Here is a 24,392-nt window from a genome sequence, read left to right on the forward strand (position 1 = left end):
CTACCCAAAACGGCTCCACAAACTTATATTTTAAGAAAATATGGGATATAATTTTAAGGAAAGAATGGCAAAGAGGTCAGAGAGGGGAGGAAATACAGTTTATATAATGCAGGAAGGAGGCTGTTCTGATAAAGAAGCCATAAAAAATGCCTAAGCTTTGGAGGAATACTTAGCTTCCATATCCACAAAAATTCTACGTCGCCTTTATCCATAACCTTTTTTCTGACTAAGGCATTGTAATAGGACGCAACCGAAAACATTTTGTTATTCGTAAGTCCCCAGATGATTCCGTCAGCATAGGAGACATCATAGCGAAGCAAATAAATAGAGCTAATACGAGAGAGAACGGCCTAGAGAAAGTCAAAGGAGAGCTCAGAGAATGTCCACCGATTATCAGTTCTGTAGGAGTCAATTTTAGCTTTTGATTCATGTCTCTAAGGTGTTCTTGAATGAGGTTACAAATAGAACAATTTGGCCCAAACCAATGGTCAGTAAAGAAGAGGATACATTTTCCATAAGAAGGTTACCATTGGAGCCCAATTTGACATTGAGCCCAACCTGTCCTACAAGCTTATTCGGAGTATACATATGATGAAAAAGTCGTACAAATAAAACATTCAATTTTCATTCACTAAAATCTAGTTTTTTTTTCCTTCAAGTGAAAGAGATATTCAAATTGAACTGTTCTTAGTACTATTTTTTTTAGTTAGAGGTGTGCAAAAATCGATCAACCAATAAAATAAATTTATAAAAATATTATTGATTTATTGTTATTGGATTATTTGGTTAACGGGTCTTTAATTATTTATAATTTTTTTATTGGGTTGTTAGTTTAATTTCATTTTTTTCTTATTTGAATTATTGGGTAATTCGATAAAACTAATATATTGTTTATCATATAAGAACTGATAAAATCGATATATATATATATATACTTATTATATGCTTCTCTTAATTTCTCTTTAATTTTACAAACTAACAAATCAATTCAATTTTCTGAACTAACATTCAGTTTAAACTTGAAGATTCTTGTAATTAGAATACATCATGTCGTATTTTGGTTGCAACTAAGATTAAGTTTTCATTCATGTTAGTTACTACTATTTCTATTCATGAGTATTTCTTATCGGTTAAATTGAAAATTGACATGTTAAGGACTAAAAAATGATAAAGATTATCTTATTAATTTGGTTATTGATTTAACATATTTAAAAATAAAAAATTAATAAATCAAATTGATAATATCTAAAATCAAACGAGCGATGCACACCTCTATTTACAACTAGCTTTATAAATTTCAAGTAATTGTGTAGACATATATGTAATTTGATTGCATATTAAAAAAAAGAAGAGTAGGCAATAGCATTATATCGTAACAACATAAAATTTCAATCCAACTCAAATAAATTTAGGCCACTGCTATCACTCTCTAGATTTCCCATACCCAAATTTGTCACATATCTTTTTGCTCATTTCAAATGGAAAAAAATATATACACTACATAATTTTCTTCCCACAAAAATATTCTTTTCAAGTCCACGTGTCAATATGTAAACGGTCGCCGCAATTTCAACCGTCTGATTTGCAGTGTACCACCTAAACAAAAGTACACAACATTACACCCAAACAACTCTCTTCTGGCTACAAATTTGTAGGACTCCTCCCAAGTTGTTACGCAATTCACAGAATCTCTTCGGTATGTTTGTTTTGTTAATTAAATTGTTTTTTTGGAGATGAAATAAAATAGCTTCTGATTAATTATAAAATACTCCATTACATTTCATCTTATTTTCGCGTCGAAACAAAACCTTAAAAAGAGTATTTTAAGTACACTGGTCACTCGATATTTTCCAATTATTAATATTAAAAGACCCAATCAAATGGAATAGATATATCATCGCAGCACAGATATAGAGAGAGAAAGTGTGTAGATGAAGGAGAAGGGAGATAGTTCACATGGGATGTTCCATTTGATTCTGTGGTGAACAGTATATTTTACAAAGAACATTCCTTTTTTCTTCTCATTGTTTGTGTTGGGGGGGTCAGCCATGGATGTTCCGTTGCCACTACAAACACCATTGAGTTGCACGAGTGTCTCCACTGAAAGAACCCATCTCAAGATCAAACCTTTTCTTGGCTTTGTCCCTCATCGAACCACAAGTCTCACAGTACAAGTAAATTGTCTCTTTTCAATCAATATGTTTGTATATATATATTGTTTGTTTGTTTGTGTGTGTGTGTATGTGTGCATTTGGAGCAGCTTTGGGATACATGTAGTTTATTGCTTTTAATTGTTTTCTTGGATTCTGAGTGCACCCATGTTTCATATTTTTTCAGTATTGGTACCAATTCTTTCATATATGGAGTAATTTGAGCTCAAAATGGAATCTTGATTGGCATTTTTTGGGCATCTGCACCAACTTGGGGATACATGCAGTTATTGCTTTTAATCGTTTTATTGGATATTTGAGTGCACCCATGTTTCATACTTTTTCAATTTCAATGGCATCTCTTTCATATTGGTGTAGTTTGAGCTCAAAATGGAATCTTGATTGGGTTTTTGTGAGTATTGGAGTTGGGCATTTTGTGGTTATATACTCAACATCATCAGTATTTGCATATTTTTTGATTCTCGTTGTATGTTAGTGCTCACGGTGCCAGTTAATTGAATCTAATTGTTTTTGACAGTTCTTGATGTTATTGGTATGACAAAATTTATGGTTTCCTCCTTTAAAACAATTTATGGACAATATTTTGTAAATTTTCTTATACCTGTTGCTATTTATGCAGTCTTCTTCATGGAGGTACGATGGAACGGTTGCCGGGGTGTCATTTCCGTTATGTGCAAGTGAGGGTTCATTGCTATGTTATTTAGTTGTAAATATTAGTCTATGTTTGATGCTAGCTATTTGTCAAACTAATCGGAAAGATTGTATTGCTGCAGATTTCTCCAGAAGAAGACGGAGAAAAGTTTCAACTCCTAGGAGTCAAGGCTCTTCACCAAAGGGGTTTGTGCCAAGGAAGCCTTCAGGGATGAGTACACAAAGAAGGGATCAGAAGAGCAATGTTGATAAAGAAAGTCAAAGCACTTCACCATCTAAAGAATCTGAAATTTCCAACCAGAAGATGGTTGAAGCAAAGGTTGAAACTAGTGATGATGACACTAAAGGAGTGGTAAGGGACCGCAACTTTCTGGAGGATGAGGATGAAATCCATGGTTCCCCTAAATCAATAAGTCTGTCACCTGTTAGTGGATCAACTCAATTTGTTGAGAGTGAAGAAACTGGTGATGATGACAAGGATGATAAATCAAAGAGAATGGAAGAGAGTGATTTTCTAATTGATTCTGTAATAAGAGAACAAAGTGGAGGTGACTACTCTGAAAATTCTCAGGGGGAAACTAATGCCAGTAGCAAGGGCAGCCATGCTGTTGGTACAAAGCTTCCTGAGATATCGCAGCTGGATGCTGGTGGAGGTTACAAAATCGAACAATACAACTATGATGAGTTGGATGAACCACAAAAATTGAAAGAAAATAATGATGGGTATGTTGAATACAATGCACCTGTAGCAAGTGAGCTATTGGAAATTACTAAGCCTAGAGATGTGGAACATTCTGAAAGCAATGAGATTGATGACTTAGACAGTAACAGTAATAACTTCCTTAAATCAGATTCAGTTGAAGAGGGTGATCCATTAACTGTAAGAACTGTAGAGACTGAAGATTCTTCTCTAAACTTAAGATTGGAGATGGAAGCAAATCTACGTCGGCAGGCTATAGAAAGGCTTGCTGAGGAAAATTTATTGCAAGGGATCAGATTATTTTGTTTTCCAGAGATTGTAAAACCTGATGAAGATGTTGAGATATTTCTTAACAGAAGTCTTTCCACTTTGAGTAATGAACCTGATGTCTTGATTATGGGAGCTTTTAATGATTGGCGCTGGAGATCTTTTAGTACTAGGCTATCTGAGACTCATCTAAATGGAGATTGGTGGTCTTGCAAGATCCATATTCCCAAGGAAGCATACAGGGTTGATTTTGTTTTTTTTAATGGACAAGATACGTATGACAACAATGATGGAAATGACTTCAGTATAACTGTGGAAGGTGGTATGCAAATTATTGATTTTGAAAATTTCTTGCTCGAGGAGAAACGAAGAGAACAGGAGAAACTTGCTAAAGAACAAGCTGAAAGAGAAAGGCTAGCAGAAGAACAAAGACGGATAGAAGCTGAGAAAGCTGCAGTTGAAGCTGACAGAGCACAGGCAAAGGAAGAGATTGCAAAGAAAAAGGAAGTATTGCAAGCATTGATGGCAAAAGCCTTGAAGACTCGTGATATCACCTGGTACATAGAGCCAAGTGTATTTAAATGTGAGGACAAGGTCAGGTTATACTATAACAAAACTTCAGGTCCTCTCTCCCATGCTAAGGACTTGTGGGTCCATGGAGGATACAACTATTGGAAGAATGGTTTGTCTATTGTCGAAAAGCTTGTTAGATCTGAGAGAATAGATGGTGATTGGTGGTATGCGGAGAGTAAGTGTGGATATTATTATGATATATTCTCTTACTTGCACTTCTTTTAGCCAAACTGATGAATTTTCCTTTGCGTTTCAGAGTATGTTTTCGACTATCAGGAATAATATGTATATTTGTACCTGGACAATGTGTTCATTTGCTATGTTTATTTTTTAATACAACATTAACTTTTAGTCCGTCTAAAATATTTTGTACTATGCAATCCTAGATTGTCCACTAGACTTACAGTTGACAGCCAATATTAAATCTTTCGTGTCAGCTGTTGACACTTGCCATCTTTGCAACACACTAGTGCTTTTCAATCTGGCCTCATGGTTAAGTGAAGGCAAAGATGAGATAACACCCAGCAAACGGATTGGAATAAATTTTGTGTGTGATATATGCTTGAAATAGAATTAGCATCTCGTATGACTGCAAACACATTGTGATTTGTAAAAAGAACTGGGTTATCATATCCTCGGAGCATTTTGATTGTGATCTGTAACAGGCTATATATGAAAAGCAAGACGCTGGTTTTAGTTTCTTAATGGCTAGCTACAAGATTGAGCATATCTTTTTTTTTTGCATGACATAGGTTTCAGCTTTCAACAGTGCACTTAATTTTGAAAGTTGAGGCCACTTTAACCTATTATGGTCTTATATAAGCTTTCCAGCAATTGGCCTTGCACTAGTTTACACAATTGTATTTTTGTCCGTCTACTTTTCTTTCTTCCAAATATTAGACTACACTTCTGAGAAATGTACTTTTCTGCAGTTGTCGTTCCTGATCGGGCACTTGTCTTGGATTGGGTGTTTGCTGATGGTCCACCCAAGCATGCCACTGCGTATGATAACAATCATCGCCAAGACTTCCACGCCGTTGTTCCCAAGCACATTTCGGAGGAATTTTATTGGGTTGAGGAAGAACATCAGATCTTCAAGGCACTGCAGGAGGAGAGAAGACTTAGAGAAGTGGCTATGCGTGCTAAGGTTGGTTGTAATAATGTCCCTCTCAAGGTTAAAACTAGTGAAGTGGATTTGATGGATCAAATTTTGAAATCCTCATTATTCCAAAAGAGAAAATAGACCTGAATTTTTTTCGATAATGGTAACTTTGTAGGATATCACAACACATGGGTTGCACTGAAAGTCTGAAACCTTATATACAAAAATTCTCCAATACACTGAAAGTCTGAAACCTTATATACAAAAATGCTCCAATACACTGACCTATGTCATATTGAGTCTAAAACATCAATTATAGAAACAATGTCATTAGAGTATAGTTGGTTACACCGAAAACATAACAACAAAGTACAATTCAAACTGGTCTTTTGTGCACTATTCTCTATGCTCTCAAAACACTTGGAATTCCTTTCTTTCTAGATTGTCCACCAAATTCTTGCAGGGATAATTTTCCATCTATTTCTGTCTTTTGCATTTACATCTGCTTCTTTCTAGCTTTTCAAAGTTCAGAAACCTTCCTAGGTATGGTCCAGGAAATGCCTTTATGGTTTAAAAAAATTCTCCATAGTTGTTGAGTGTGTTTGCAATGTAGAAACAGATGGTTACCGTCTCTGATGTTTCTCCACATAAAAAGAACCTAGAGCATAAGATCATCCCACTTTTCATCAGATTGTCCTGGGTCAGGGAAGCTTCTTTAGCTAGTAACCAGATAAAACAGGATACTTTATGAGGGATCCTGCATTTCCAGATTTGCTTCCAAGGCCAACTGATCCAGTGTGTTAAAGAAACCAGTCACTCTTCCTATCTCCCAGTAGACCTCCTGATTTTTTGTTTATAGAGTAGTCCTGCAAGTTCTTTTTTTGTATTACTAAATTCCATTGTTTACCTCTCATATATGTTTCCATCTATTGTTTTCTGATCCCACTTCCAGGCTGAAAAAACAGCACTCCTGAAAGCTGAAACAAAGGAAAGAACTATGAAATCATTTTTGTTGTCTCAGAAGCACATAGTATATACTGAGCCTCTTGATATCCAAGCTGGAAGCAGTGTCACAGTTTACTATAATCCCGCCAATACAGTACTTAATGGTAAACCTGAAATTTGGTTCAGATGTTCATTTAATCGTTGGACTCACCGCCTGGGTCCATTGCCACCTCAGAAAATGTTGCCTACTGAAAATGGCACCCACGTCAAAGCAACTGGTTAGTTTTCACGCACTCTGATGTCAGTCTACATAGACTACAGACTGTTCAATCATCATAGCTTCAAGTAAAAATAATTTTCGTGCAGGCTTAGTATTATCTTTAATATTAAAAAGAAACAGAATTTGAGTTGCACTTTCTTGCACATATATTTCTCTATTTTACTAGACAAATGAATGTTCTCTCTGTAGATTGATAGCTAGAATACAAATTATGAGCTGAGATGAACATCTTGACATGGGATCCAAGACCTTAGGATTCTAAGAAGTAGAGAAGTAACTTAAGTCTGCAATGCATTAATGTGGAATAAGTTCTAACAACTCATGTCTGTAAACATTTTTAATTACATATAGATACAACTTTTGCTGAATAAAAACTAGTTTCATCTGAAAAACATTTTCACTTTCTCTTTTAATCCCGGCTACTGGTGTTTCAGTGAAGGTTCCATTGGATGCATATATGATGGATTTTGTATTTTCTGAGAAAGAAGATGGTGGAATTTTTGACAATAAGAGCGGAATGGACTATCACATACCTGTGTTTGGAGGAGTCGTAAAAGAACCTCCCATGCATATTGTCCATATTGCTGTCGAAATGGCACCTATTGCAAAGGTAAACTTGGGTGATTCCAACTTTTGTTTTATGCTAAATATAATACTTTTCTGCTTTAACTGATCCTCCTTCTCTGCAATTTAAGGTCTGAAGATGTTATCTATTCTACCAAAGACTATTTGTGCTTAACCCATGGTCTTGTAGCTACCTATCCCACCCAAGTTAGATAAAAATGTCACTTGCTATACATTTCTAGAGTTGCAAATTTTCTGTATTCAATGTTTTATTTAAAAAGAATTCCTCTGGATAGTAGTATCAGATGGGTATATTCAATTTATTTCCTGGACAGCTACTTATGGGAAAAATTTCAGCAAGCCATCAAGTAATATCTTGGAACACTTCTTGGATCTCTATGTAGGTGAGACGGCCTAAAACAGAAGTTCTATTTTTTGATGATGCCTTACCAGAGGTTTAGTTGAACTATGAGATATCTATAGATTCTGGTATGTGGTGATCGAAAGTTCAGCAGTAGCAAAACTGCCTATGTGGAATGTAATTGTAGAGCATGTACTGTGAAAAAACATGGAGATGCTATATTGCGGACAAGGAATCCAACTGAGTAACTATATTTGGGACCAGTAATCTCTGGAGGAAGAGAGATAAAGTGCTGATTATAACGAAAGGGGAATTGGGTTTGTTTTGGAATAATTTCAGGAGAGCCTTGCTGCATCCTCGTTAATTACAAAAAGAAGTTTTGCTTTGATGATATCCCCCTACACTATGTAGTAGCAGATGTTTGGTTGTTACAAAGCAAACAGTTAATCAAATAAATGCAGTCCATTTTAAAATAAATGATATTCTTGTGCCTTTAGGGTTATTTAGCTTAGAGTTTTCCTTTCTCATAAAAAATGGTTAATTAGCTTATAGTCAATGTTTATTGTTTAATATTTGAGGGAGAGAAAAGCGAGGCTATTGGGAATTATTAGGTGAAACTAGAATTGATAAACGAAAGAAAATTTTCCACTGCCTCTACTAAAATGGACAAAATGGACATTATTATGTAATCCACTGCCTCTACTAAAATGGGCAAACTTTTCCTATTAGGGACAGCGGACAGCATTCTTGGGTGATAGAAATTAGAAAAATCACCAGTTAGTTTAGTAGAGGCAGTAGATTACATAATAATGTAAAGATGGTTACTTGTGGGGGGAGGGGGTGGGGATAGGTGGGGAGGAGGAATAACTGAGATATCAATTGAGGTATACGTTGAGTACATTCAACAAATACTTGTTCATTAACCTATCAAAAGGAGTGATTCTATTCCATGACTTGGTAAGTAGTAACATCTATTAAGCTTTCATTACTTTGTTTTTGCAGGTGGGAGGCCTTGGTGATGTTGTTACTAGTCTTTCCCGTGCTGTTCAAGATTTGAATCATAATGTGGATATCATCTTACCTAAGTATGACTGTTTGAAGATGAATCATGTAAGGTTACTGCTTCATTTACCAAGTCTGCTCATTGTTTATGAATCAACTTCCGCTCACTGTTTCTGCAACCCAAGAAGGCTTCTCATTGGCACTTAAGATAGCTACCTTTTGGCATCAATATTTTGTCACTAAAAATGAAACATAGAAACCATGGTCTTCCTGGCAATCACTTATTAATGTTCTGCAACTGTTATCCCCCGTTCTTGGATCTGGTGAAAGTACAAGTCTAAATGCTTCATGATTCAAGAGGATGCTCAATCAATTCCTATTAATCTTTCGAGTTATCACTTATCACATATTTTCACTAATATATTTTTTTGATCCGTAAAAGATAGTTATTACGCAATATATGCCTTGAAGCATGAACAGAAAGGCTACTACATATGTGTAAAGATCTCAAAAAGTCAGTCATGGCTTCTACATCATTAAATGAAGCCATGTTACACCGAAAATATGTTAGGAGATACACACTTTCACTAATGTTATTGCTGTATTGCATGTTGCTATGTATTCTTAATAGGTGAAGGACTTTCGGTTTCACAAAAGCTACTCTTGGGGTGGGACTGAAATAAAAGTATGGTTTGGAAAGGTGGAAGGTCTCTCGGTCTACTTTTTGGAGCCTCAAAACGGGTATGCTTACTACGCTGAAAATAATGCATGATGTTTTAGTGTAATCAGAAAAAATAAGTGGGCCCTTGAAAGTACATCAGCAGCCTATGGTCCTGAATATAGTCAGCACTCTACTTTATACATGTTTCATATGGGAAATTGAGTACTATTTAAAATGCTCAGTGAAAACAGCTTGACCTAATTGGCATCAACAAATAAAGATAACTCAATAGTTCGATTTAGAAACAATCAGACAATGTTTAGAATTTTATGAACTAGTTATGAATTTTCAGCCGTCAGATTTTATATTTACAAACACCACCTTGGATCTCGTACCGTAAAGAATGGAGAATCAATAATTATACTGAATGACTTGCAACTGAATATAGGCCCTTCTTCCATCATCTTTTTTTTTTTTAATAACCATGGTGTCTAGGCTAGCTTTCGTGCACCTCTACTAAATGGACATGATAAATTTAATTCCTTACAGAATCAATGTTTATGATAATGTGCAATTCTACCTTTTGGATCCTTTTAATTGTAACAATATAATGGTATATAGTCCAGCAGAACATGAAATCGCATTCTCAACTAGTGTTCTTGTTTTTTTTTTTTTTTTTGATGATCGATCATCAGTGAATTACGCTGGCTTCATAAGTTTAGTGCTTCATTATTGTTCTTTTAGGTTATTTTGGAAGGGTTGTGTATACGGTTGTAACAATGATGGTGAAAGATTTGGTTTCTTCTGTCACGCTGCTTTGGAGTTTCTTCTGCAAGGTGGATTTCATCCGGTATTTTCCAGATTACATCAATATGCTAATTTTGAGGTTTCATGTTTTCTTTATTCCTATTTCTCCAAATCTTAATCGTATAAAATTCTTTGGACAGTAGCTTATTCGGGAAAGCTATAAATATTTTCTGAAGGAAGCAAGTCAACTGCAAATATTTTATTGGAATAGCGTCAGATTAGAATTTTTGTTGCAAGGAATGAGTTGCTAATTACCAAGTCGTTTTAATTTCTCACTGAAGTTGTTGAATTAATAGGGTCTGCGATATGCCTTTGTGGTCCCAAATTAACTTCCTAAGTTCGCCTTCGAGGATACAATTTGTGAAATTCAATAATTAATTTGTTCATAATGTCCTTAGGGGTCGTTTGGTTGGATCCAGTAGAAAAAAATGCATGCATTGGCTTTGTGTATTACTAATACCTTGTTTGGTATAATTTTTCAACCTATATATATCTAATACATGGCCAAATCCATTCATTAGCTTTGTGTATTACTAATACCTTGTTTGGTACAATTTTTGAACCTATATATATCTGTTACATGGCCAACCATGGCGTTAGCAACGCAAGGGTTCTTAATGGATGCATTAGCATGGTTAAAGATACAATTACCCTCAAAATGTTTTCCACATCCTTTTCATCATATTTGTGGACAGTATTTTTGTGCAACAACAACAACAACAACATACCCAGTATGCTCCAACCAAGTGAGGTCTGGGAGGGTAAGTGTACGTAGTCCATACCACTACCTCACATGTGAGGTAGAGAGGCTGTTTTTGATAGACCCCCAACTCAAGATACAACAGTCTAATAAAGAAATAGCTAAAGGGACAAGAAACAATAGGAATAACCACACCGAATAGTAACATAAACAAGACTCACCAAATACTACGACAAATAATAACACGCTCTGAAATAATACTAATGCATAGCTACAAGGCTAACAAAACAAAGTCCTCATACCTACTAACAATGACGCACCCTACCTATTAACCTTCTACCCTAATTTGCCTCCGTTAAGGGTATTTTTGTAACTAAATATTTCTAAAAAATAATTATGCAATGCATGTTATTTTTAATACACCAAACCAAACAGTGAATAAGAAGTAATCTCAGCATAACTAATGTTACCATTGCTAATTTCAGCATTGCTATTGTCAACATTACTAATACACACTACCAAATGACCCCTTAGTCTTTTGCAACCCCCCAAAAAGTTGATTGTTTGATATCATTTTATATCTTAGTTTGCTAAGACCAACTATTAGTTTCCAAAGTTTAAGGTTTTCCTTTTTTTTTTTTAATTGAGATTGGTAACTTAGTTTCCAAAGTTTCAAGTTTTAAGGTGAAAAATCATTCTCAAGACGCAAAATTCGACATTTTAACCTCTAAATTCAATTTTGTACATCTAAAGTGGGATGGATTGTGTACAACTTGTCTCTTTTTGTAATCTTCTTCCTACATGTTACTGCTTGCTACAATGAACAGGAGCTTTGGGGCACTAAAGTGAGAATCTCAATGTTCACCTCCATGTGATATGGTTTTGTCACGTCCTGAGCCTACACTCTGTATGTAACAGACACCCAAAATCACGAGTGGCCCGAGAGAGCTACTTGGCCTGGCATGAATCTAGGAAAGTTAAACTTCGATAAAAATTGCAGAAGCTGAAAGCATGAGCTAACTTATGTGAACAAATGAAATGAAATAACATAAATCTTATTAACTGAATATTAAAATGTTTAAAAACTGATTACATCTGACTCGACTTGATTATGTGTCGATGAAGCCTCTTCTATTTTCGGAGTACAACTACCTTTATGTTACAAAACAAACTGATGACTGAAATTCTGCCAAGTCCTTGGGAATAATTAGAACTCACTCAAGCTGATAGCGTAGCCTACTGAAAAGTCTGTTCACGAACCTGCATGCCTGAAAGCTTGGGGCTACATCGTCCAATGATGTAGCGCCAAAAAGAGGCGTCAGTACTTTGAGTGTACTGACATGTAAAGCTGTAAAGTGATACAGTTCTAATATCTGAAACTAATAAAGGTGGGACATTTAAGACATGGATATCATAATCATAAAACGAGATTGAATAACCGAAAGGAAAGATGACTAACCTGAATGCTGAAATTTAAAGAAGTAAAACTTTCTTAAAACATTTTCTTAAAGCTTAAACTGCAACTGAAACTAAATAACTTAAATCTGAAAACAATGCTTCATAAAATTCTTTTCAAACTAGTGGCCTCGACCAATCATAGACTGTCTGAAAATAAATAAGTTTCTTTTGTTGTGGAGTTTCTCTTGACCGACATAAACCAAGTGAGCATCGTGGAGTCCAATGTCTTGGCCATATTGAGAAGAGCCATCCTATACCTTGCCAGGGTACAAAATGAAACATAACTTATGAATCCAAATTTGAGCTCAAAGGCTAAAAATAGAGTTGCCCTAACCGCGGACGATCCTATCCTACGACAGCAATGAAGTTTTGGGGCTTGTGTTGTCTAAACGCATACTCATCTCAGTACTAAATAGTCCTTCCAAAACATTCTAGTTGCTCACATTATAAGTCTCAAAATTTTTCTAAAAATCATGCTCGACTCTAAAATATTGTATCATGAACATATCTATTACTGTGAACCTTGCCTCTAAATCTTTATAACTTTGCCTTTATGTTTGAAGATACGATAAATTTTTAGTTTTCAAGTCATGATATTATGCATAAGAGTTCTCCTAAACTTTTCATGAATCTACTACCTTTAAACATACTTTCAAGTAAATCTATAATCAGTCAACTAAAACATGACATAAGCTTTCAATAATTGAAAAAAATATTCATAAGCTTTATATGAAGGAAATTGGTAGACTTGCCTTGAAATTCAATTTTTAGGAGAGACACCACTCCTTGGAATTAACATTAATACCCAAGGAATATTCAAGAAAATTGTAACATGGATCAAGAATAATGTTTAGAAATATTCAACCTAGAAACCCCATCTTTGAACCAATCTGAAACTAAGACTCCATTGTGGGGAAGAACGGGGTTCCTCGCGAAAGGTGTTGCTATTACATACCTTGATCCTGGAGAAGCTTGAAATAGAATTGAAGGAACCTTGCTTGGAAGTCTTACGTTTTTTGATTTTCCTTGCGAGTTTCGCCTTGACTTTTGGTAGAGGGGAAGGGGGCTTAACCTATGGAAATCTGACCCTTTAGGGGCTTAACAGAGTTAATTAATCGGGTTAGGGAATTTCATGGGGTGAAAGGACCAAAACACCCCTAACTAGAATAAAAGAGGGAAATTTTTTTTGTATGTTTCAAGTTTCTTATCTCTTCTGTTGTTGAGAAGACATTATATTTGCTTGTCTTCTTACTGTTCATTTGTCCGGCAGGATATCATTCATTGCCATGATTGGTCTAGTGCTCCAGTTGCTTGGCTCTTTAAGGAACAATATAAACACTATGGTCTAAGCAAGTCTCGTATAGTCTTCACGATCCATAATCTTGAATTTGGGGCAGATCTCATCGGAAAAGCAATGACCTTTGCAGACAAAGCTACAACAGTAAGTTTCTCTATTGTCTGTATCGTATAAATAGCTGTTTGTGCTTTATGCTGTTGTCTGTTAAAAAAATGGTGCTATGCATAAGTCAGAGGCCTATTTTGTCACTTGCTGGACAAAAAATTTGGATTTGAATTCCCGAAGACAATGGTCATCATTTTTTCCATCTTCATATTTGTCTTATATTTGTTTCTCCTTCTCATTTTTTTGCAAGAAGATTGTAAAATTCACTCTCTTTCAGAAACATAAAATTCACTCTCTTTCAGAAACTAGTGTAACTAGCTAGCACTGTCTGATGGCCTACAGCAATGGATGCTGTTAGAGATTAAGTAAGAACAGACAAAATAAATCTAAGGAAGCTACATGAATAAATGTTCTCGAAGTATAGACAGAAAAAGAGTTATGGGCACCAAGTATACTCCCTTTATGCTTTATCCAAAAAAAAGTATCCTTCTTTGTTGGTTGTAGAGTAACTGTAAACTCTATCCTAACAGGATTTACATGCAGGTTTCACCAACTTACTCACGGGAGGTGTCTGGAAACCCTGTAATTGCACCTCACCTTTACAAGTTCCATGGTATAGTGAACGGGATTGACCCAGATATTTGGGACCCGTTAAACGATAAGTTCATTCCGGTGAGTTGTCTCTGCTTTTCTCATTTACTACACTACCTATAAGTGCAGGCGTTGGTAAAAGTTCACACAAGTTTGTGAAACTCATGTGCTGAACTCCTAGATTTTGTGATTTGCTCTGAACAACTTGCTAGATTGTCTGCTTTAGTTTTGGTGGGTTTTAAAATGTTTTTTGCCCTTTAATTGCTCAATATTAATAAATTAACTGAGGATTGCGAATTAGTTGAATATTAAGTGTCCAAATTCTTTTCTTCCCCTTATCTTTCTGCATACAAACTGTCCAACTGCAGTTCTTGAGAGTGACCTCCACCCTGCTGATGTTATTGTAACTGGTTATTGGGCAATTGAGGAATGAAAGGATATCTAGTCACCAAAAAAACAGAAGCTTAGTGGTACAGCTTTCTTTACTCTTTTGCTTGCAAGAAAGGCTGTATACCCCCCAGTATTGTACAAAAGCCTGTTGGATATGCGGAGAATATTTGATCATGAGAAATGATTATAACTGAATCCGTCATATGTACTTGTGGTGGTCATAAGCTGCGGATCTTTCTACTCTTTCTAAAAGGAGATGGCAATCAATGGAAGTTTGGGCTATCAGTGCAAAGACATTTCAGTTTTTACGGATTTTACCTCATTTTTAAGTAGTTGATTCATGAACAGTAAGGCTATTGATGCCCAGATATTGTCCTATTGTTGTAAGTCCATATAGAAGTGACTTGTAGAATTTTAAGCATGGGCTGTTTGACAAGATCTTGTTCTGTAGAGCGGCAATTGTTTGATTTCTTTTGTGTATCTGTACATGAGCAGCACCAGACTCTCCTATGGCTATCCTGTCATTAGTTGTTGTTGTCTTCTGGTGATGACTTCATCAGTTAGGCTTAAGATCTATACACTTCTCTTGACACTGTTATTCTTTGCTGTGTCTTGATGAAGGTTCCTTAAAGTATTTTTGGTGTGTACAGAAGGAAATGAACCTCATATATTTTGATGGAATCTCTACGCCAAACCATTTCCTGAAGGCTAGATGCTCACTTGTTCAGTTGGGAACACTCAACTAGTGTATCTAGCTCTGGTCAATTTTATTTGTTAGCACCCTACTCCTAGCATAGTCTTTCTCATGTGTTGGAGCTAACACACTTGTTTTGTCATCTTTGCATATTCTTGATGCCTCCTTAATGAAATTTCTTACTTCATAGAAAAATTGAGTTAAGAAATGGACCTTGGACCTAACCAAATCCCAAAAGCTAGCTCATGAGGTGAGGAATGAGGATTGTCCAAGACCATTTAAGGAGACATAATGCCTTCCCACTACTATATCAAACTCTAACACTCGCATTCCCAGGAGTGTCCACATCTTCAGCATGGACAGTAGAACACGGGTACCTGACATCAAGTAAACGAAGATCTCATCTGGAGCATGGACAATAGAACATGGGTACCTGATACTATGATAATAAACAGCCATTGGGCCTAACTCAAAACCATAAGTCAACTAATGAGGTGAGAATTGGGCAAAACCATTTATGGAGCCAAATAATTCCATCTCACAACCCAACAAACAGTTTACTGCCTATATTATTAGCACATAATACAACTCCAGTAGTGTTATCTCTAAAAAGTTATGGTGTTTATCTACCTTTATTGGTTTGTTAATAGAGTTAAAATAAAAATGAAGGTTTTTGATGCTTTTGTAAAACATGCTCTTGACATTTATGCAACTATAAATCATCTCTTTAAGGGTAAAACGAAAATTTTGAAGTTAAATTGTATTTATATATAAAAAAGTTCATTCTTTTTCTCATAATTTGAAAAGGAAAGTGTCACGTAGATGGAGTATTATATTTGCTTGTTGGAAGGTTCATTCTTTTGTAGCTTTAAGTTCTTGGACATTAAATCATGTGTCATCTTTATTTGTCTGATTGTTGTGGCACTGTTGGAATGCATGCAATTACAGATTTCGTACACCTCGGAAAATGTTGTTGAAGGAAAATCAGCAGCGAAGAAAGCTTTGCAGCAAAAACTTGGACTGAAACAGGCTGACCTTCCTTTGATAGGAATTATCACCCGCTTAACTCACCAGAAAGGAATTCACCTCATTAAACATGCTATTTGGCGTACCCTGGAACGGAACGGACAGGTTTTTTTTTCTTAAAGTTCTTAAGTTCTTCAGATGCCGCCCCTTCGTTTGCTTGGGGGAGGAGGGAATGTACCCATCTTAAGCTTTTGGCTTGTCACTGTTGTTATATGCTCTGATAATAGCTAGTATAATTATTTTACTAAATGTTTTTGGTTTTAGATATCATATCTAATTTGTAGATAGTAACTGATCTAAGATGTCAGAGAGTACCAGTTCATTTTTTTGGAAAAAGCCAGAGATAGCAATTCTTGAATGTTTTTGTTACCAATTCTTGCAGCTCGTTCTCACTGGTTTTATTCTTAATGAAATCTCATTTTAGAAAGTCTATTTTAGCAGAGCTATGAACTTTCATTGACAAAAAGTTGTGACAGGTAGTCTTGCTTGGGTCTGCTCCTGATCCTAGGATACAAAATGATTTTGTTAATTTGGCAAATCAATTGCACTCCACGTATAATGACCGGGCACGACTTGTTCTAACATATGACGAGCCACTTTCTCACCTGGTACTGTTTCTCCTTTCCTTGCTTGTTGCATATTTTTGTCTTCACGCCTTATGGTACCTTTTTATTATATTATTACTTTGGATACAATTGCAGATATATGCTGGCTCTGATTTCATTCTAGTTCCTTCAATATTTGAGCCATGTGGACTAACACAACTTACGGCAATGAGATATGGTTCAATTCCAGTCGTGCGTAAAACTGGAGGTACCTTTTTCTTATGATCTGTGGTTTTAGAAATTCGAATATCTTACCATTTGTAGCTTGTTTAGTACCTCTATTTCGCTTGCTCTGTATGTTCAGATATTAGCAACTCAATTTTTCTAGCGAAGCTTCTCTCTCTCTTGACCTTAACATTCCCTTTTTCACGATGTAACCATCTTTTTTGAACTACAGCTGCATATCTACGAATGACCATTTTGGATTTGGTTAAGCCATAATTAACAAATAAAAATCTCTTTTCTGAGTACTTAATCTTTTAGATAAGGCAGTTATGCAATTCAACATGGTAGCAAGGTAGATAGATCTTTTGGGTTCAAGTTTCACTACCACCCATTACCCGTAAAAGAAAATTTTCATTGCTGCCCATTATCAATAGGTATCTCTGCATGCTTGGACCATTTGGCCCTCATGTGTGGGAACAAAATTTAACCATAATTCATAAAATATTACTTAATAAAAAAAGACAATAATTCCTTATAAAAAATAAAAAGAGATAATAATTAATTAAAAACCTGTTTTTCCCCTTACACTTTAAAGCTTTTAGATGTGGAGATCACACACTACAGCAGTTCTCAGTCTCTCGTACCATTGCAATTACCAATGTTCATATGTGTTTTGCAAGCCACCAATAAACCAACTACTACTGCTACCGATCAGAATGTGTCACCTGTAGTTTCCTCTTTTAGTAGTGAACTCACTTGGTGTATAGTGAACTCACAAGAGCATATTGCATTCCCTTGTATCAAGTGAGAACAAATATTTGTCCACAGTTGCTAGAATCTTCATTTGGTGTTGTTGACTTAATTATTGTTTTGGCAGATCCCCATCATTTGTTTCTGAATGAGTGTTTTAACCTCTGCGTTCTGTATATTAGGACTTTATGATACTGTATTTGATGTTGACCATGGCAAAGAGAGAGCGCAACAGTGTGGTCTTGGACCAAATGGATTCAGCTTTGATGGAGCAGATGCTGGTGGAGTTGATTATGCTCTGAATAGGCAAGTATACTTGCTTTTTTCAATTAAGGTCTTTTAGTCTTTGCATTTTTAAAGGAAAGCAGAAGTGTGTGTGATGGTGTATACATATAAGAGAAATCAAAATCTAAAAAATGCAAAGACTGGAAGACACAGTAATAACTGAACTTTTAAAATCCTGCCCTATTTGCCCTTACTTCTGTTTCAACAACACAGACATGCAAGTGTTAAGGATCTTTTTCCTCCTAATTTTTAACGTATCTTCCTTAAAAGATGTGAGGAGAGCCTTAGCAGAATTCTAGGACTTGCTAAGTTATTGTATTGTTTATCAATTCAATTTTCTAAAATTCTAGTTTGGGGAAGGAGGGAATAAAGAGACTGCTCAAACAGGGGAAGGGAGAGCAATCTGGGTAATAATCTGTCTTCAGATTGAGAGTTTCCATTTTCTTAAGCTTTCTTATAAGAGAACGAGGAAGCAGCTTTTTAACGAGAGGAAAGGAACCAAAAAACGATTCTGACTTTGTTTTGTCCTGAAAATAGCCAATTGTTTTTTGTTGATGTCTCAAGAGGAATATGCAATTGGTAATTCTCCCTTTTATCTTAGTGTCAGAGAATATGCTTGTCTTTCATATAGTGTTAGGGTTTCCTATGGGGTTTAAGGTCCTGGGCCACTCCACGCTTGTCTTAAGGTTTTGTGTTGTATGTTCAGATTCATTCACATGGTATCAGAGCCATATCCGTTCCTATTCTTGGTTTATCTAATGCTGGTCCCCTATGTTATAACATCGACCCTCTAAATGTCCGGTCCTAAGCATGGGTTGGTTTCCCCATATATAGTTTTGGTCTTTCGGTCAATTCTCACCTCATGAGTTAGCTTTTGACTTTTGACGTTGAATTAGACCCTAGATTTATTTTCTTAACATCGTATCAGAATTACATGGATCGTTATTATTGGTTTATCCAATTTTTGCTCCATGTATTAGTGTCCAGTCTCCAAATGTCCGGCCTTGATTGCGCCGGGGGGTGGATGGGTGTTGAGTGTCCCATATTGGTAGTTCCAAGTTCCAACTCTCCTTATATGATCTTTGGGCTATCTTCTAATGTTGAATTAGACCTGAGGTCCATTTTCTTCACATGCTATCATTGCCAAATTTTGGTGCACATATTGTCCCGCTTAATTTTCTCCCTCATGCTTTGCTTCTCTGGGCTTCTCTCGCTCAAATAACACTGCTCCAAGCCCACTCGTTAGCCTGTTGGGCCTAACCAGTCTCGCACTAATTTAGTCCCACTTCTATTGAGCCATCTTCAGTGCCCCTCCAAAATAAAATCTTCAGTCCACGTGTAACCTAAGGACCAAGTTACACGTGCGGGAGGGTGTTGGAGAATATACTTGTTCCTCATCAGTTATGTAAGAGTTTCAAAGAGTGTTTATAATGTCCCGTAGGCCTTTAAGTTTTGGGTTGAAAGCTTAGATTCTTTCGCACTTGTATGCGACGGTTAGACCCCCTTCTACAGCATTTCCGTTGTTTCTAGGGGTTGCATTAAGGGACTCTCTATGTCCGTTCTACTGCATTTTATTTGTTTTTACTAAATGCATTTAGGCCTCTCAGTTCTCTTGTAATGTCCTGTGGCCTTCAACTTTACACTCTTCCTCCTACCAACTGAAGACACTCCGGGAAAGCCACTATGTTAGTGCCCCTTCCCAATGTTCCTGGATGGAGAAAGAAGAGCAGCACAGACTATCTTAAACCTAATTGACATCCAGCTACTACTACAAGGATCTTCCACCCAATTAATGCAATCTTTGCATCTATATGGTATATAAAGATATCGCGATGGTGTATCTTCCACTTTGGGCTGTTCAAATTATAAGCGTCCCAGAGCTGAACTTCCATTGGTAAAAACCGACTTGGGAAAGTTCCATGATATATATGGTGGAACCATCCTAAACTAGCATTGGTGATTGTGGGGCTTGGTTTCTTTTTCAGGAATACATTAGTTTGGTGTTTTACTTCTCATTTTCTTTTGTCTTTCATTCTTGAGACCATTTGTATTATAATCCTTTTTACGGGGAGGCCTGGGGGAAGTGTAGTTGCTGTTAAATAGTTGCTGTTGTGAAAAAAAAAACTGCTCAAATGTTGAAAATGGAGAAACAAAATTTTGGATGAGCATTGTTATTGGAAATGACAATGAAGTGTGGAACTTGGAGCGAATTGCCATAACTGCTTATATGTTGGGAAGGATGGTTATATTATCTCTTTGCACCATGCCTTTTTTCCATCTCATGCACACACAAAGATGCATACTTCCTCCCCCCTTCTCCTCGTTCATTGATATGTATGGACTCACTTACGGTTCTATGTTTCAGAGCTCTCTCTGCTTGGTATGATGGTCGGGATTGGTTCAACTCTTTATGCAAGCAGGTCATGGAACAAGATTGGTCTTGGAACAGACCTGCTCTTGATTATTTGGAGCTTTACCATGCTGCTAGAAAGTTAGACTAGTTAGTCTGCGAGAGACTAGTAGAAAGATTTACGAGATCTGCAATCTGTACAGGTTCAGTTTTTGTGTCTGGACGACGTTTTATTTCCTTTACCAAAGTATAAATCAAGTCTACCCTGAGAGATCAGTGGCAGACAGTACTCAGTTTAATCTTTTTGTTCAGCATATGAAATAGTTTAGCCTATAATAATGTAGTCTGGTGATGTTTAATCCATTTTGGGAAGAAATAAGAAATCAAAGGATGCCAAGTACTCTGATTGGCTCCTCACTTGAACTTTGAGTTTTCGGAGAGTCGGCTTTTCCCCTCCTTTCTGTCTTGTTCTAGTTTTGTGCAAAATAGTCAATAGTGCAATGTCTGATGCAATTTGCTTGCTTTAACATATCCACCATATCTCTGTGTACTTGTCACGCGGTATATCCTGATTTTCTTCAACAGCTTTGTTACTATGAGAGTGAACAGAGCTACACCAGGTATTTCACTAAACTTAAATATCAAAGAGATAATCATCATTTGATGATACATTGATTCCAAGTTGAGCCTAGTTTTCCCTCTGTTTGCCCCATTTTCATTTCATTGTTGAATTTATGATGGCAAAGTACTAAGCAATGAATTTCATGATCATACTAATTGCTGCAGTTGGAGTCAAATGTCAATTATCCTCTTGCTGAACAAGTGTTGAAAACCAGCTAATTTGACCTTCTATACAAATTAGAACAAGATAAAAGATTTTTCAAGTAGCTTAAGTCAATCTTGCTCTAAAAACCACTAAAAATTTACTTGTGGTGGCCTTCCATTATAAAGAAAGATTTGTGCTAAGTGGTGAATGAGTGTGACAGGATTTGAATTGGGTAGTATGTTTGATAGGGACAATGAGCATTAGCTTTAGTCCCCACTTATCTTCATAAGCTAAAAAGAGTAATAGTTAGTTACATAAAGGTGAAGAGCGTTTATGTGCATTTTTGGTTCTCAAAATTAATCCTACTCAAGTGCAATCTTGAAAAATAAAGTTGTCTAAGTTCTTTCCATTCTAGCTCCTTACTAGGATTCCACCAGTTACCTTTCCCAACGTAAAAAGGTCCAGGGAAATATTTTGCTCATATATGAAAAGAAAAGACATTTTTCCTCCCGCACCAATTTATTTGTCTCACTTTCTTTTTTGTTTCGTATCAAAATATGCCTCATTCTTATTTGACAACTTTTCACATGATGAGTTTAACATCACACGATTAAAAAATATTTTGGTATATTTACATATTGTTAATCTAAGACGATAAGATTCAAAAGTCTTTTCGACTTTACAAAACTCCGTGTCAAGTCAATCAACAAACAAATTAAAATGGAGAATTTGTAGTATTTCTGATGAAAGAAGTACGGAGCCAAGACACCAAAAAAGTTTAGATGTTGTAAGCCAGAATATTGGTGGCATTCTATTGAGAATTTGCTGTAGTACGTAAAATTTTCATTCTCAATAATACTTCAGTATCCTTAACAAACTTCTAATAATTTTATCAATTAAAGCCAAGCCAAACACACTCGATTACTGTGAAAATAAAAGTAGCTTTCATAAAAGGAAAAAGATCATTCATCATGCAACATGCAACATGTTCACCGAACTAGAAATTTCATACCAAAAGAACACAACGTTGTATCAAATTGCAAGAGCTGTAGTCTTTGTTATTCAATCAAATCTTTTTCAATTATGTTAATTAATATCCACCATCTTCAATAGTCTAATAATTTTTTTTTTTTTTTTTTTTTGGTTAGGAGTATGGTTGGTTAATTCACATAATCATGAACTTGCAACTTTGTCACAACTCACAAGTGACAAGGGAGTTTGAGAAAGGTGATCAATGACTGTATGAGGGTAAAGTAGTACTATTGCACAAGCTTAATTTATAGCTTGCTTTTCAAATCAACTGATTCAGAATGAGAAAAAAAAAAAAAGAAGAAGGTGGTAAAAGATGTATATCGATAGATCGACTCATTTTCAATTTAGTTTAGGCTCTCTAATTAAAATGCCACATCCCACATATTATATGACAAGAACTCACATCCATCCCTTTCTTTTAAGTATGACTTTTTGTTAACAGAGGTCTAGAGAAGGTAAGGTATCATATACTTCCTCCGTCCCAAATTATCCGTTTCAAATTTTCTAATTTGATTTTTTCATTAATCAAGAAGAGACAAATTTCAAATTAATTATTTTTTCTTCAAATTAAAATGTAAACATCATTTAATAGGGGTACTATGGTAAACTAGACATGTTATTAATTATTATTCTTAATTAATTAATGTGTCATCTCAATTTAAAACGGAGGGAGTATTTATCTTTTGGATCTTCATATACCTGATAGGGGTCAATGTCAAATGGAGCACATTTAAGGGTTTGTTTAGTACACTGGATAAGAAAATCAGTTTCGAAATAAAATTTGGAATTAACTTTATGCCATGTTTGGTATGAGGTATTAACTAGTTTCAGGATCATTTTATCTCACAATTTGTACTAAAATAATGGAAAAACTTTCTCATATGGAGTATGGGATAAAATAATCCCCTGGAATCTCCCAACTATGGAAAAGTAATTTGATGAAATATCCCAATTCATGGGATATCCTACTTATTCTATTCCAATCCTGTGTATCAAATACATAACCTGGGGTGACTCTAACTTCAAATATTTTTATTTTTTTTGTAAAAACAAGATTTGGTGGGGTGGGGTGGGGGTGAGGGTGAGGGGGTGAAAAAGGGTAAAGCATTTCTGGATCCCATGAGAAAGAGAGTTATCCTATGGGCACCCATCGGATTGAATAATAATGCCACAGAATAAGTTATTTTGAATTCATTATTCAATCTGGTATACAGTTTTCCAAATTTGAACCAAACAACATACATAAAATAGCAAAATCAATAAACAAAACAGATGGAGAAAATCGTCAAGGAAAGAAACAAATGGTTATATTACCAACATGGGTTGTGGTGCAGTGGATGAGGCTGCTCCACTCTTAACCAAAGGTTGAGGGTTCGATCCTGGGTACGGAGAAAACTTTGTTAAGGAGCATTTTCCCCCGGATTGAGGCCGTACGCAGCGCGAATTCAGATTAGTCGGGCTCCAATGTCCGGTACACGGACATCGATGGAAACCAAAAAAAAAAAAAAAAAAGGCTATATTGATATAGTCACTACAACTAATTATTAGTGAGGTGAAAGTTTCTTAAGAGGTACAATTAGGGGTTTGGTAATTGGTGGAGGGATTTCAAAAAGATAATTATATTGTGCATAAGATCTTGCATAAGAAAATAATGCATTTGCTTAGCCGAATAAGAAAATAAATCTTTAAGTTCGCTATATTTAAACGTAACATTATAATTTTCACATAGCTAATATGTCCACCTACGTCCTTAATTGTCAAAATTTCTCAGTCTAAACTTTTATATTTTAAAATACTAAAAACTTTTTTGCATGGTATGATGACAGAATCACCATCACGATAATGAAAAAGAGGGAGTTTTTTTTTTTTTACTAGGATATGGTTCATTTTAAGTTACTTCATGTGGACCACCAGGGGCATTTATATAAAATTGCTAGATTATATATTTGATTTACTCTTAATGGTCGGTAAATATAAAAACATTAAGTTTCGAAATCTGCCGATCATGATAATTTATTCTATAACCTTTCGTTAATTTTATATCTTATCTTATTATTGACATTCCAACAAGAAGCTCTTCTTTCATTACGCCTG

General features: G+C 35.6%; 1 protein-coding gene across 2 annotated transcripts; it reads left to right on the forward strand.

Moving 5' to 3' along the window:
* Positions 1–1,678: 1,678 nt before the first annotated feature.
* LOC107859587 (soluble starch synthase 3, chloroplastic/amyloplastic) lies at positions 1,679–20,929 on the forward strand. 2 transcript variants are annotated; one of them, XM_016704638.2, is made up of 16 exons: positions 1,679–2,174; positions 2,791–2,848; positions 2,945–4,537; positions 5,295–5,509; positions 6,417–6,687; positions 7,124–7,299; positions 8,617–8,724; positions 9,248–9,357; positions 10,022–10,127; positions 13,513–13,683; positions 14,188–14,316; positions 16,268–16,450; positions 16,822–16,953; positions 17,047–17,158; positions 18,048–18,171; positions 20,516–20,929. In XM_016704638.2, the coding sequence occupies exons 1-16, from the start codon at positions 2,049–2,051 to the stop codon at positions 20,649–20,651; spliced, it is 3,750 nt and encodes a 1,249-aa protein (XP_016560124.1). In that variant the 5' UTR covers positions 1,679–2,048; the 3' UTR covers positions 20,652–20,929. The 2 variants fall into 2 exon arrangements, 1 of the variants encoding a protein (XP_016560124.1); XR_007052407.1 differs by lacking the exons at positions 16,822–16,953; positions 17,047–17,158; positions 18,048–18,171; positions 20,516–20,929 and adding an exon at positions 15,656–15,813 and having other exon boundaries at positions 16,268–16,392.
* Positions 20,930–24,392: the final 3,463 nt, after the last annotated feature.

The sequence above is a fragment of the Capsicum annuum genome, chromosome 2 (genome assembly GCF_002878395.1).
Source record: "Capsicum annuum cultivar UCD-10X-F1 chromosome 2, UCD10Xv1.1, whole genome shotgun sequence".
Classification (NCBI taxonomy): Eukaryota; Viridiplantae; Streptophyta; class Magnoliopsida; order Solanales; family Solanaceae; genus Capsicum; species Capsicum annuum.